Source organism: Cebus imitator, unplaced genomic scaffold (assembly GCF_001604975.1).
Source record: "Cebus imitator isolate Cc_AM_T3 unplaced genomic scaffold, Cebus_imitator-1.0 Scaffold121, whole genome shotgun sequence".
Taxonomy (NCBI): Eukaryota; Metazoa; Chordata; class Mammalia; order Primates; family Cebidae; genus Cebus; species Cebus imitator.
In genome coordinates, this window is record NW_016107436.1 from 4,550,773 (window position 1) to 4,565,880 (window position 15,108).

At 38.6% G+C, this 15,108-nt stretch overlaps 1 protein-coding gene across 2 annotated transcripts in view; it reads left to right on the top strand.

The window, feature by feature from the left end:
- The window catches only part of AATF (apoptosis antagonizing transcription factor), a 114,629-nt gene that overhangs the window by 67,236 nt on the left and 32,285 nt on the right, over positions 1-15,108 (top strand). For both annotated transcript variants that reach the window (XM_017539855.2, XM_017539856.2), the window contains 2 exons: positions 6,159-6,226; positions 8,100-8,180. In XM_017539855.2, coding sequence (XP_017395344.1) covers positions 6,159-6,226; positions 8,100-8,180 — 149 coding nt within the window. The remainder of the gene's footprint in view (positions 1-6,158; positions 6,227-8,099; positions 8,181-15,108) is intronic.

Sequence of the window (15,108 nt, forward strand, 5' to 3'; positions counted from 1 at the left end):
GTATCCAGAATATATAAAGAACTCTTACAAGTCAATAACAAAAAGACAAATAACCTCATTTTAAAATGGGTAAAGGATCTGAATACACAAATGGCCTTACGTAAGCACAGGAAGATGCTCTGCATCATTAGCCATTAGGGAAATGCAAATCAAAGCTGCAATGAGAATGTATCACACCTGCTAGAATAGTTGTCAGTGTTTACATAATTATTACTAAGCTAATGTTGTTCTCAAGTGTCATAGTCTGTTCTGCATTGCTATAAAGGAATACCTGAGAGTGGGTAATTTTTTGAGGAAAAAAGGTTTCTTTGGCTCACTCTTCTGCTGCTGGGAAGATTGGGCTTCTGGTGGAAGCCTCAGGCTGCTTCTGTTAATGAAGGAAGGTGGAGGGGAGCTGGCATGTGCAGAGATCACGTGGCAAGAGAGGAGGCTAGAGGACTGAAGCACGCCAGGCTCTTTTCAACAGCCAGCTCCCGGGCTCTAATAGAGTGGGAACTCACTCACTCCCCACAACCAAGGGAGGACTTTCATCTATGCACGGCCCAGACAACATTGAGAGCAAATTTCAACACGACCTTTACAGGGGACGAACATCCCAACTATAGGAACAAGTGCTATATTATGATTACGTTTTTCTTACAAATTTGTTTTTTCCTAGAGTTAATAATGCCTGTTTTTAAAAGATTTGCTTAGTTTTCTGTGTTAACTATTGCTGTTTTTCCCTATATGCTCCACATGCCTTGAATATATAGAATAACCTTTCCTTTTGCACCTCCCTCTTACTTCTTTCCCCCCTTGGGGACCTCAACCTAGAGCTCTCTGGACTCTTCTGGTATGGCTGCACAGCAGGCCTGCTGGCTGTATTCCTTGGACTTGCCTTTGCTTCTTTCCTAATTAGACTTCTCTTTTCTAATGTCTTTTGTCTTGATTTTTGTATACTCATTTACTGAAGTACATCTTCCTGTGAAAGAGTACATAGGAAGTAAACTGTTGAGTCCTTTGGTGTTTGAAAAATGCATTTATGTAACTCTCATTATACTGGGTTAATAATTTGGCTGAGGAGGCGGAGTTTGCAATGAGCTGAGATTGCACCACTATGTTCCAGCCTGGGTGACAGAGCGAGACTGTCTTAATAATAATAATAATAACATTAACAAGGCTGTACATGGAATCTGAGTCTGGAAGTCATTTTCTGTAGAATTTTGAAGGTAACTTGCTGTCCTGTGCTATCTGCTCTTGCTGTTAACTTGTCTTTTCCCATTTAGATTTTCGTTCTTTAATATGTAGGGTGACCGTATAATTTGTTATCAAAAATGGAACATGTAAGGTGCTAGCCTGACAGCATATTAGGAAAACAAGTATAAACCAGGACTTTCTTGGGTAAACTGGGACATATAGTCACCCTATTCATATGTAACCCATTTTTTCTTTAACTGCTTAGGATCTCCTCTTTACTCCTGGTAATCTGCATTTCATGCTGATGTATCTTGACAAAGGCCCTTTTTTATTCGTAGCACTAGGTCTTTGCAGGTGCATTCCTATTCTTTCTTTGATTTTGGAAAATTTTCGGTATTACTCCAAACATTTTCTCCCAGCCTTTGTTAGATATTTGACTTTCTGGATTATCCTCTAAATTTTTGTCTTGTCTTGCAAAAAAGCAAGAAGATATTATCTTGTTGCCTTTTGGTTTTCTTTTTATTAGAGATTTTCATTCATTTAAGTTCTTCTGTTGGATTTAAAAAATTTTTCTGTTTAGTGTTTATTTTCCCATTTTAGTTGTTTTTCACAGTATCCTGCTCTCATCAGAGTGTACCCTCTTCCACTCCTCTGGGATATTCCTTGTAAGTTTTGGGGCTTTTTCCTTCCTTTTTAAGCATTTATTTTGTTCTCTGCATTGCTTCCTCGAGCCTCTTTTCCATTTGCTTGGTCTGTGCATGAGGATTCCCTCAGATGCAGGCAATCCTTAACTGTCTGTTCATATTTAAGAATAAAGCATTAAAGTTTATTATTTGGAATCGCTGAAAGTTGGGGAGAGCTTTTGGCTTCTTTAAATATAATTATGTAGTAAACTGACCTCTTTGTTAAAGTAGCCTTGGATGTCAGGATTTGTATTTGTTTGCCTAGTTTTCTATATGTCTATTTGTTTGTGCTGCTATAGCAAAATACCACAGACTGGGTAATTTTAAAAGAGGAGAAATTTATTTCTCACAATTCTGGAGGCTGTAAAGTCCAAGAACAAGGAGCTGGCAGTTTCTGCAGTTTCTATTGTCTGGCCAGGGCTGCTCTCTGCTTCCAAGATGGTGCCTTGGTGCTGAATTCTCCTGAGGATATTCACGTAGGAGAAGGTGGAAGGGCAAAAAGGAAAGACTCCTTCTATCAGGCCCTTTTAGAGGAATACCTAATCCCATCCACGAGGGCAGAGCCTGCATGACTCAGTCACCTTCCAACACTGTTCATTGGGGATTAAGCTTTCAACCTGTGGATTTTGGGGGACACATGCAGAAGAACATAGCAACTTCGAAATCTAATTTTGGGGGTGGGGGAGCAGACACCATTCAGTTTCTTCTAGAAAAGACTCCTCTGCTTTCCTGCCTAGGAAATTATAGCATGGGCTGTTAGCTTTCTACAAATAAGATGGGCGAAAGGGAGGTGTTTTAGAGGTTAACATAGAGCTTTTCCTTTGTACCTCATTCCAGGCTTCTTTACTCTGGACCTTCTGTGGTTCAGTTTTTCCAAAGAATAAAATTTCTTTTCTCTCAGCGAGTGGGGGGAGGTGGTAGAGATGGTTGCCACTGGGCTCTGTGGGATAATGGAGAAAGCCCAAGTGGTTCTGCTCCTTCTCTTTTCCCACCTTGCATGGTACCTGCCAGAGAGCTGACCCTCACAGGAATTCTGCGGCCTAATGCAGTTGTCTTCATCTTCACCTTTATTCACTCTGGGCATTTGGGTGATAACTCCTCCATCTTCTTACTGTCTTGGAAAAATTTATGAAAATATGCACTCATTAGCTCTCCCTTTCTCTTTTTTCTTGTGGGTTAATATTTATTTTATTCTTCAGCTGCCTCTTAGAGGGGTTGAGAAGAGATAAACTACTGTGTTCAATCTGCCGTTTTTAGCTGTTAGCTGTTTCTAGGGTGCATTTTTTCTGGTGTGAGTGTTACAAATGTTGATTGGATGCTGAATAGTACTGTTAGTACTTTTCCTCTTGTATATTGGTATGGGTTAAATAGCTTTCCGTGGCCGACCTGAAAACCTAACTGTATCTATGATTTTTCCCTTAGAACTAGAGGTGTAATCAACCCTTTCTGAATTGATTATCCAGAGGAATTTTAACGGACTAGAGCAAAAACATTTTCTCTCTCTCTCCATTTTCCAAATCACATAGAAAATTATTACAAATACTAAATCATCATTGTTGAAATAAAAAGCTCTAATAATTGTAACAGAAACTTGAATTTTAGTAGAAAAGTTTATTTGTAAAGTTAAAGCTATACAAGTTAAAATCAGAAGTAAAATCAAATTCTTCAGCCAGTATCCCCAGAGCTTTTTTTTATAAGTGAGTTTTTTGAAAACAATTTTCTAATTAAATTTAAAGCCAGTGATAGTGGTAGCTACGGGAAATAGTAATAGCCATGGGAATCATTTGTTTAACTGTATTTTTTGTTGTTGCTTTCTTTTTCTTACCGTGGACACAACAGAATCTTCTGAAATATGGTACTGAATAAACTTGACCTGGCCAGATAGACCAATAAAACAATCTTCCAAGTCATGAATGACTAGGAATAGTCATGCAAAGCACTTGTGTGTGAAAATGCAGCTCAGAATATGTATAGTACACAAAGTGCTTGAAAGTAAATGCTACACCAACTTGGTGTTTGAATTGCAGAGACCACTGCAAGTATAATAGATCCACTTGTGAGCTCCAATTTCCAGCCTTCAGCAAGGGCCTGTGAGGCTGTCTTCCCGAGGGTCGGCCCTGTGGTGCTGGGGCAGCCTTCCATGAGTGCCTGCTCCCCAGTGACCCTGACTGCCCAGTCTTAAGGGATCTGAGATGATTAGGAAAACCAGAAATGGTTATTGTAATCTCTTGTGTGGCTCGAACAAGGTAAGGGCAATGAAATGCAGTTATTCCATTATTTTCCTTCCTTTTTATTTTTCTTTCTCTTCTTTTTCTTCTTTATTATTATTAACCACTCCCCCTCACTCCCCCTACTCCTTGCTTTTGACAGAATATTGACTAGGAACCAGAAGCCCATTTCTGCTTAGCCTTAAGGGCAGCTGTTTACACAGCAGCAGTGTTACATAGGTTTACTGTGTCGTATGTCTGTGTAACACTGGATTTGGATCTTGTATTTAGCTGCCAGAAGTGACTGTGATGAAGTAGGAGAGATAAACTGATAGATTGGCTGCCAGAAAGATGTTGGGAATCAATCAGATAAACAGGGTAGAGAAATAGCGTGCTGTTTTCTAGTGATAATAAAACCAGCCGCTTCTGGTCCCTGCATTCTTAAACATAATTGCTGTGGTAATAATGTCCAAAATAAGCAAATGAAAAAACATCATGGGAGCTTTTCTAATTGCAGTTGAGATATCTTTTTCCCTTTTGCAATAGAGATTCATCTTTTGGAAGCGAATATTTTTATAAATTTGTTTTACTTCTTCCAGTGCCTACTTACATAAACAAATGAAATTAGAAAGAGACCTGCTTTCAGAGGAATTTATTCCTCTTTCTTCATCTTCTCACAGGCTTCAGCTATTTGATTTGGTGAAATATCTCTATTGCCACCATGTCTCACCTACAAAATAATTGCTAATTTTTATGAAGAAACAAGTTTTAGGGTCAAGCCTGTATTATTGTCAGATGATTAGCAGAACTAGTTTATCTTAGTGTCTTCCCCTAAGTTTCTCTCCGAAGATTTTTGGAATTTTAATCTCTATTTCTCTTTCTCCCTAGATAGCACTTGTAGTTTTATTATCATAATTTAGAATTCTTGTCCTTTAGTGTTTAACTTTAAAATCCATTGCTTCTCTTTACCCAGGACTTTAAGATCTGGTGCAGATTCTTAAGTCTGTATGAAAGGTACAGATGTAGATTTCAATTGGGTGCAGTAGAGTCAGGATTAAGATGACAGTAGGAGAGTCATTTAGAATCACACCTGTGGAGTTAATTATATGGGATGAGAGACTAGTCCTCTGTCATATATTTTCAGTATACACAAATCACTTTCTTTAGGTTCCCTCTTAAAATTTTTGTGTCTATGAATGTGTCGGTAACATATGTAGTAGTTAAATCACTTAATAGCAAGCTTGGTAGAGTAGCAGCTATGGAAAACAAGAAGATGATGCCCACACTTTTAATTATATGCAATAAAGGCTTTTTGCCTGAGGAAGACCTTCCTGACTGCTGGAGGTTATAGTTCAGAAGTTAACCTTGTGCCATTATCCTATTGGCGAGAAGCTGGTGTATTTTTCCCTTTTTGCCACACAGCCCTCCCACCTGACCTTTTAAAGATTCTCCATTAATATCAATGGAGTAGACAAAACTAATTATAAAAACAATGAAGGGGGCTGGGCGTGGTGGCTCATGCTTATAATCTCAGCACTTTGAGAGGCCAAGGTGGGCAGATCACGAGGTCAGGAGATCGAGACCATCCTGGCTAACATGGTGAAACACCATCCCTTCTAAAAATACAAAAGATTAGCCAGGCGTAGTGGCACGTGCCTGTAGCCCCAGCTACTCGGGAGGCTGAGGCAGGAGAATCGACTGAACCCAGGAGGCGGAGGTTACAGTGAGCCGAGATTGTACCACTGCACTCCAGTCTGGGTGACAGAGTGAGACTCTGTCTCAAAAAAAAAAAAAAAAAAAAAAAAAATGAAGGGAATGTTGCACACTCATCGATCTATTTGAAATGAACTGCAGTACAGTAAGTCTTCCAAATGGGCTTCTGTTCTCGGCTACCGCTATAGCCACCCTTTTAAAGATATATAAATATGAAAGGGTTAATAGGAATTCAGTAATGCTCTTGCCATTGGGTTGTCCCTTATTGATTGTAGTTTTAGAGCTGTCACTATGCCATTCAAAATTCCTTCTGTCCCCTTTTAAAGTCAGTTGTACTGGAAGATGATAAATAAATCTGTTGCTTTCCTTTTTCCCCTAGCTCCTTCGAGAACTCATAGAACGAAAGACCAGCTCCTTGGATCCCAACGATCAGGTGGCCATGGGAAGGTAATCTAGATTTGCTTTCTGTTCATGCAAACAGCCAATCTAATAATTTCTCCTCTTGAGTCCCTTTAATTCTACCTGCAAAGCAATGATTGGTCCTGTACCTACTGAAGTTAAGCAAGATAATAAGAGCTAGAAAGACAATGTGACCAACTGTTTACCCTACATTGCCTTAAGTGCAATTTGAAAAGGAATTATAAAACACCTATGTGTTTATTTTTAGAGTTTATTTTCCGGAGCTTTTCTTATGCTCTTTGCTCCCTGGTTTGCGTTGTGATTGTATCCATATCAATCTGTTGACCAGTGGATACAAAGCAGCCACCCAAATGTGTGCTCTCAGCTGTCAGAACACGGCACTTTGCACAACAGGTTCCTTGCTCTCAGTCGAATCTGCTTTGTTAGAGTCTGCCCTAATTTAGACCTCCACCCCTTCAGTAAAAGCTTCAGCACAATTAGAAATGGAACGTGGCAGCATTACCCAGATGTCGGGTTAGAATGTAAAGTAGTGAAGGAAGGCTCTTGTGTGTATGCTTCATCCTGTGGTTGGAAAATAAAAAGTGCATTTAGAGTGCTACCTAATGAATAGTGTACATTTAAATAGCCATGAGTCATAATTTGCAAAAGCATGAAAGGAAACAAAAGCCGAAAGTGCCAGAATGGGATTCTAGGCAGAGCAGCCTTTCGAGAAGCAATGGAAAATTTGTGTTGATGAAATAATTTTGAGTAAAATATTTGAATTTTATGGTAGGATGTTGTTGATACTTCGTTTATCTCTGGAATGTTATGGAGAGCTGTTCACTATAAATTTAATGTGATAGAGCAAATTGCATTTAAGTGGTGATTATATTGTACATTTATCTGACTTTACAATAAAATAGATTATGGTAATTAAGATTATATTAAGATTACAGTAATTGGATTTCCCTAGATTTTTTTTTTCTGATGTTGAGTTTTCGTTACATAAATCACGTAAGATGACTAGCTGCTGCTGCTATTTCTCCTTTTTCTTTTTTTCACTTTTGTTCATATGAGCAATTCATGAAGATTTTCTTAGCCTAGTATCCCTTATTGAAAAATTAATTCCTTCTTATCTAAAATGACTGTAGAATATGTGACTCTTTTTTGGATTCTGATCCAAACAGGCCAACTGTAAAATTGAGACATTCCAGGAAATGTGAAGACTGACTGGATATTTGATAATAAAGAATTATTGTTGACTTTTTTTTTTTTTAGATGTGGTAATGGTGTTGAGATTATATTGAGAGGAGAAGAGTCCTTGTCTCGTCTCTTGTATAGCAACATGTACTGAAATATTTGTAGATGAAATGAAAATTAACAGTTTAAAACAAGTAAAACAAATATAAACAATTTAAAACAAATAAAAACTAGTATCAGTAGTGGATAATTATTTAAAAATTAGCAAAAATTTGGAAAGCACGAGAAAAAGCACTGGAGGATTACCAAAGGGAAAGTTAGATTTAAAAAATTCATACACTCAAACCAACCAGCAGTTGCAACGTTAGTAATAGAACATGCTGCATAGCTTAAACATTAAAAAGAAACCCAAGCAGCTATGCTCAGTTTGATGGGTCTGCCTGCAGACTGGTAGATTTAGTGCTTGTCACAGCAACTTCAAATACTAAGGAGCATTGTTAACCAAATTTGCTGTAGAATTTCCCAGTTGCCATTTGTTTTTTACCATTGCACAAATCCTGTTCAATTGATTAGTCAGTCTGGCCCCAAACTAGCTTGAGGAACTTGATGTAGGTTGATGATTTCTTTCTGCAGGGTTGTTAGTAAGAAAAATTCCAATTTGTCAATATGTATAACTATTTCTGTTAGTGATGGTGCATAACATTGTTCGTGAATTTTCCAGGCAGTGGCTTGCAATCCAGAAGTTGCGAAGCAAAATCCACAAAAAAGTAGATAGGAAAGCCAGCAAAGGCAGGAAACTTCGGTGAGTTACTTTTTGGAAAAATGTCAACATATATTGTATGTGTATCTCTTCTCTTGCATTCGGGCTGTTAGGCTATGTTTTCTTTTCTGCTGATGATTCTGTTTTTAAGGATCAGGAAAATAATTAAACCAATATTTGAAGGTTTGTCGCAATTCAGGTTTTCTTATTCTAAGATGGAAATATAGTTCCATTGACTTTTGTGCTACTGTTGTGAATGGATGGGTGAAATAATGTATGCATTCCTTGGAAGAGAAAAAATAAGAAAACAAAAGTAAGATAGTTGAAATTATATTAATTTTAATAATTTATATAGAATGATATAAAAATATTACGGCCAGGCACAGTGGTTCCTGTACTCGGGAGGCCGAGGCAGGAGAATCACTTGAACCCGGGCAGTGGAGGTAGCAGTGAGCCAAGGTTGCGCCACTGTACTCCAGCCTGAGCAACAGAGCAAGACTCCATCTCAAAAAAATAAAAAATAAAAATGTTATTGTCTTATTGGTCCATTTTCATGATGCCATATGTGCACACAGTATGTTAAAAAGACATAAATGAAGGACTGCAGGGAATGTTAACAAAGTTATTAAATGAGATGGGAAATAAAATGTTTATGGGAAAATAGAGAAATTTCTGACTTAGAAAATCCTCCCCTGTGAGCCCTTTAAGGAGTTTTATAAGGGTACAGATGAGAAGGAGCAAGAGTAGAACCTGGCATCGCTATACTTTTAGACTTGGTAACTGTCGTGTCTGTGTGTGTGTGTGTGTGTGTGTGTATGTGACACAATATCATCACACAAAGTCTCCGTATCAAAGAAACTACCTGTAATTCAGGTGCACACTGAGAAAATCGTAAACTTGTGTTAGGACAGTTTTAGGCAGACAGTTAATCCCACATCCTTTTTAGAACCTACCTATCATTAAATTCCCTTTAGACAAATGTGAGTCTATCTGATTTTTTAAAGATCTTCAGAGAAGTAGATTTCTCAATTACTTTAATTAACTTGTTTTAGTATTTAACAAAACTCATCAGGAAATGCTTATTTTTCTTTAACTTCACAAAAGTACAAAGTATCATCAACTTTGGAAAGTATCATCCTTTGATTTAGTGTCTCTTTTTTTCAGTCTCAGGTTAAATTGTTATAATTTTTTTTTTTTTTTTTTTTTTTTTTTTTTTTTTTTTTTTTTTTTTTTTTTTTTTTTTTTTTTTTGGAGACGGAGTTTCGCTCTTGTTACCCAGGCTGGAGTGCTATGGCGCGATCTCGGCTCACCGCAACCTCCGCCTCCTGGGTTCAAGCAATTCTCCTGCCTCAGCCTCCTGAGTAGCTGGGACTACAGGCATGCGCCACCATGCCCAGCTAATTTTTTGTATTTTTAGTAGAGACGGGGTTTCACCATGTTGACCAGGATGGTCTCGATCTCTTGACCTCGTGATCCACCCGCCTCGGCCTCCCAAAGTGCTGGGATTACAGGCTTGAGCCACCGCGCCCGGCTGTTATAATTTTTTAATTTCCAAATCTTCATGGTTCTCTAGTTTCATTTTTAGAGGTTAAGAACATGGATTTAAGAGGCAGACTGCCTGAGTTTGAATCCCAGCTTTGACGCTGATTAGTAGTTACTTTGGGCAAGACCCTTAAACTCTGCTAGTTTCTTCATGTGTAAAGTGAATATGACAATATACAAGCCTTGAAGGGTTGTTGTGAGGGTTAAATGAATAGTGTATGTATGGCTGTTAGAATAGCGCCAGGTACACAGTAAGCACTATATAAGTGTTTGTTGCCATTATTACTGTCATTACTATTGCTATCAGTACTCCAAGGTTGAATTTGTCTCTTTTCCTAGTGTTCATTTATTTGCTTACTGACATGTCTCTTCTGTACCTGTCTCCCCCCCCACCCCCAGCTCCAAGGATTTAAAGAAGAATGTTACTAATAGTACTTCATAGGTGACCAGATTAGATGATTACCTTATTCTTTATTTTTGGGATCAAATTTTTCTCCAATACTGTACTTTTAAAATTATAATTTTATGAGGACATAAATGTTCTGTAGAAGGAGGAGCTCAAGATTTCAAATCACCAGACTTGCGTTCACATCTTGGCTCTGTCTGGCAATATAATTTTGGTTGTTCTTTATTCTCTGGGCCTCACTTTTCTCATTTACTGAGTAGAGATAATAATCCCTGCTTCAGGGATTTGGTATGGAAATTAAATTAAATCATGTGTAAATATCTGGTACATAGTAGGCACTCAGAAATGTTCATCAGTTTGAAAGAAAAAAAACAGGATTTTTTTTAATAGCAACTGCTTTTTATATTAATGAATTCAACTAATTTCATTAAATTGTTCATTACAGGTATGTGTCAATGCAATTAGATACCTTTGCTTTTTCAACATTTTGATAGCAGTGGAGATTCCCATACATTCCCATATATCCAGAGGTAGTAAAATCTTATTCTGGCAACAGTCAAGCAAGAGGCATTGTTTTTAAACAGGGTTAAACATGAAAATATAATAAGTAGTTTTAGTGTCCGTCTCCTTCCAAGAAGATGGACATTAGATGGTAGGTAAGACCCTGTCTGCCCTCAGGGACATTCGCAGTCATCCGTGGTATCTGTGGAGGATTGGTTCCAGGATGTACAAACAGTCCCACACCCCCACCCCTGCAGATACCAAAATCCACGATGCTCAAGTTCTTTATATAAAATGACGTAGCATTTGCATATAACCCACACACATCCTCCCTGTACTTTAAATTATCTCTAGATTACTTGTAATACCTAGTCTAGTAGAAATGCCATATAAATAGTTGTTACACTATACTGTTTAGGGGATAATAACAAGAAAAAAAATTGGGACATGTTCAGTACAGACACAACCATTTATGTCTTAAGTATGTTTGATCCGTGGTTGATTGAATCTGTGGATGCTGAACCTGCAGATACAGAGAGCCAACTAGTCTGGAGAGGGTGGCAGGCCCTTGCCGACTGAGGTGCTGTGTGGGAGCTGCAGCAGTAGAAATAACCCTGCTCCACCCTTGAGGGATGCAGACTGCTCTGGAAGACTTGCACAAGATATGACATCCTCACTGAGCCTTGAGAAATTAGTAGGCATTTGCCCAGTGAAAGCAAAGAGAATGTGTACAAAAAGGTTTGTAAGCTTGAGAGATTGTGGGTTCCATTTTGGAAACGCAATTATTTTGTTTTGGCAGAGACTTTTGTAGCAAACTGAGATTTGAACTAATTGGTCTGATTCCAGACCTGTTCTTCTAACCTTCTTCAGTGAGTTGTTTCACTGGCAGGACCAACTGGCCTACATAGCCACCAAAAGTGAATATGTGAGAATAGCAGGAGTGAGGCTACATGCATGGGTGAGTGCTAGATCATGGCCATGTTAAGAATTTTGGGCTTTAGGCTGGGCGCGGTGGCTCAAGCCTGTAATCCCAGCATTTTGGGAGGCCGAGACGGGTGGATCACGAGGTCAAGAGATCGAGACCATCCTGGTCAACATGGTGAAACCCCGTCTCTACTATAAATACAAAAATTCAGCTGGGCATGGCGGCGTGTGCCTGTAATCCCAGCTACTCAGGAGGCTGAGGCAGGAGAATTGCCTGAACCCAGGAGGCGGAGGTTGCGGTGAGCCGAGATCGCGCCATTGCACTCCAGCCTGGGTAACAAGAGCAAAACTCCGTCTCAAAAAAAAAAGAATTTTGGGCTTTATTCTGTAGACTGACTCATTGAAAGATTTTAGAGAGAGGAATATTGTTATCACATTCACATTTTAGAAAGATAATTGGCCAGGAGCGGTGGCTCACACCTGTAATCCTAGCACTTTGGGAAGCCAAGACAGGCGGATCGCCTGAGGTCAGGAGTTCGAGACCAGCCTGGCCAACATGGTAAAACCCCATGTCTACTAAAAATACAAAAATTAGCCGGGCGTGGTATTGTCTGCCTGTAGTCCCAGCTACTCAGGAGGCAGAGGTTGCAGGAAACAGAGATCGCGCCACTGCACTCCAGCTTGGGCGACGGAGCAAAACTCCGTCTTTAAAAAAAAAAAGATAATTCTAGGGGATTTTCTATAAAGGACTAAAAAGTTATGAGAGCAAGGCCTGGAAGGAATAGGAGATGACAGATTGAGAGACATTTATAAAGGTGAGTAGTTATTACTTAGGAGTGGCTGCCCATGAAGAGGTAAAAGAAAGTGAGAAGGCTGCAGTGACTCCCAGGGTTTCAGGGAACTGGATAGGTCTTGGTAGTAATCACTGAGATGTATAAGAGATAGGCTGCAAGAAGAAAATCTTTTTTTATTGTTTTTTTGAGGGAGGGAGAAGATTCAGTTTCTGAATATGTTGAAGTTTGACACAACCTTGAGAAATCCAAGTTGAGATATTTTTTAGTTGATAGAAGGATGTAGGTGTTTATTAGTTGATAGTTTGGCAACAGTTTAATTGCTGTTTCCCAGGAAGATACAGTGTGACAAGAATGCAGAGTGACAAGAGTAGAACCCTGAAGAATGTCAACATACGTGAGATAGACAGGGTGAAAGAATCCCATAAAGAATGCTGAGGAACAGTGGCCATTGAGGGAGGAGGGCAGGGGGAAGTTAGCGACAGCAGTGAATACAGGGAAGTGTTTAGTAAGGGGTCAGGAGTGCCTGGTGCCTCAGACAAATCACCAAGGGCAGCATCGTTTCATTTGTGATCACATTTCTTCACATGAAATGCCTTTGGTTCCTGAAGAATTCCAGAAACTGCAAACTAAAACTGCATGCTTGAAAGGCCTCTAGAACTTCTTCGTAAACTTTTACTGCCTTGATTGGTTTGTTTCATAAAAGCCTTTTGGAATCAAATTGATGTGCCATCAAAAGGTCCTATACCATTCCAGCTATTAAATGTAGAGAGGATGAGAGAAATAGAAAACCACCACTAGGGAAACCCCATAGTAATATTTTTTGCAGGCAAGGTCCACCAATAGATGATAAAACCAATGGGCAAAAGTTTGAGGAGAGACTGTATTTGTATGGTCTCTAAGTATCTCCCTCAAGATATTTGTCCATTACAAAGAGAAACATCGTGGCTTTACAGTAATCTAACAGATGCCACCTTAACCTAGTGTTCAAGATGAACAGCACCAGTAAAAAGACATGTCTACACCCCTCTGTCTTCAGTAGAAGGATACAACGTCATTTCTGTGGTATTCTTGCCAAAAATGCCTAACCTTAATCTCATCATAAAACCAGCATACAAATCCACATTGGGAGACACAATACCAAATAACTGACCAGTACTCATCAAGTGTCAAAGTAATGAAAAAACAAGGACCGAGAAGCTGTCATAGATTGCAGGAGACTAGGGAGACATCACAACTAGGTGTAATGTGGGGTCTCAGGAGCCTAAAATTATTACAGAATAAAAAGGTTTTAACGTCATAGATAAGTTCATGTATGTTGAATTGGTTTGGGTTTTGTCATCTTGTACTCACCTGGCTCTTCTTGAGACCGTAAATGTGAGGAAGTGGTCAGAATCAGAGTAGTCTTTACTCATAGCAATAGTGTAACAACTAACATCTCCAGAACTCCCAGGTCAGGCACTGCTAAGCAATTTACATGCAGAGGCAGAAAGAGCACAAGCCCTGGAGCCCACTGCCTAGGTTTGAAAGCCGACTTTTCATTTCCCAGCCTTGAGACTTCAGACAAATGACTTTACATCTCTGTGCTTCAATTTCCTCATCTGTGAAAGGAATATAATCATAGAAGTGACATTTCTTAGGGTTGTTATGCAGATTAAACGAGCTAATTCATGTGAAGTAACATCCCCAGCGTTACATAATTAGTAAGTAGCAAACTGGGATTTGAACTAATTGGTCTGATTCCAGAGTCCATTCTTCTAACCTCTGGATGTTGAGTTGTTTCACTGGCAGGACCAACCCTATAAAGGCACCACAATTACATCTTGGCTACCTTAGCATTCTTTCCTAAAGGGTTAAACCAGGGGGCCCCCCAAGCTAGATGAGAATATTATAAACAACTTTCTTGAGTTAGACTTCAAGAACAGACAATGTATGGCCAGCTGTCATTGCTGATACTAGGTCCCACCATTGAGTAATTTTTACTCTTTTTTTGTGATAGGGTTGTATATATAAGACTTAGAAATGTTGTAGCAAAGATTAACATTACCTTCTGGAAACAGTTTAAATAATAGCACATCATTTGTTTAAATGATACAGCTTGGTCAGACTTGCTAATTGGATGCTAGAAAATAACCTTTAAAAAATTTGGGTTTTTGGAAATACAGTAATTATAATTATTGATTGTCAGTATTCTACTCAGCATTACATATAAGTGGATTTGGTTATGATTTAATCACAAATCCTAATGTAAATTGATCAAACTCCCAAGCCTTTAATAATATGATGTCTTACTTTCTTGGGTCTGTTCTTCCACAACAAAATATATTTATCTTTTCTTAGTATAGCTGGTAAAAGGCAATTTAATATTAAAACATGCACCCATTTTCAGTGCACTGAGATTAGAGGAATCCATTGCACTAAGTATACTAAATAGTCTTTAATCTGATTTCTTCATAAAGCCTGTATTTCATCATGTAGTTTTAATAGTTATTGATGATATTGTATTTAATGTAAAGATATTCTATGGAGTATTTCCATCTAATAAAAATATTAATGTGTATTATATATGCAGTTTTAAATGTTCTAGTAGCCACATTAGAAAAGTAAAAAGGTGAACTTAATTTTAATAGCTAATTTCATTTAACTCAATATATAAATATTTTAACAATTTACTATTTTAAGAATTATTAATGGCTGGGCATGGTGTCTCACGCCTGTAATCCCAGCACTTTGGGAGGCCGAGGCGGGTGGATCATGAGGTCAAGAGATCGAGACCATCCTGGTCAACATGGTGAAACCCCGTCTC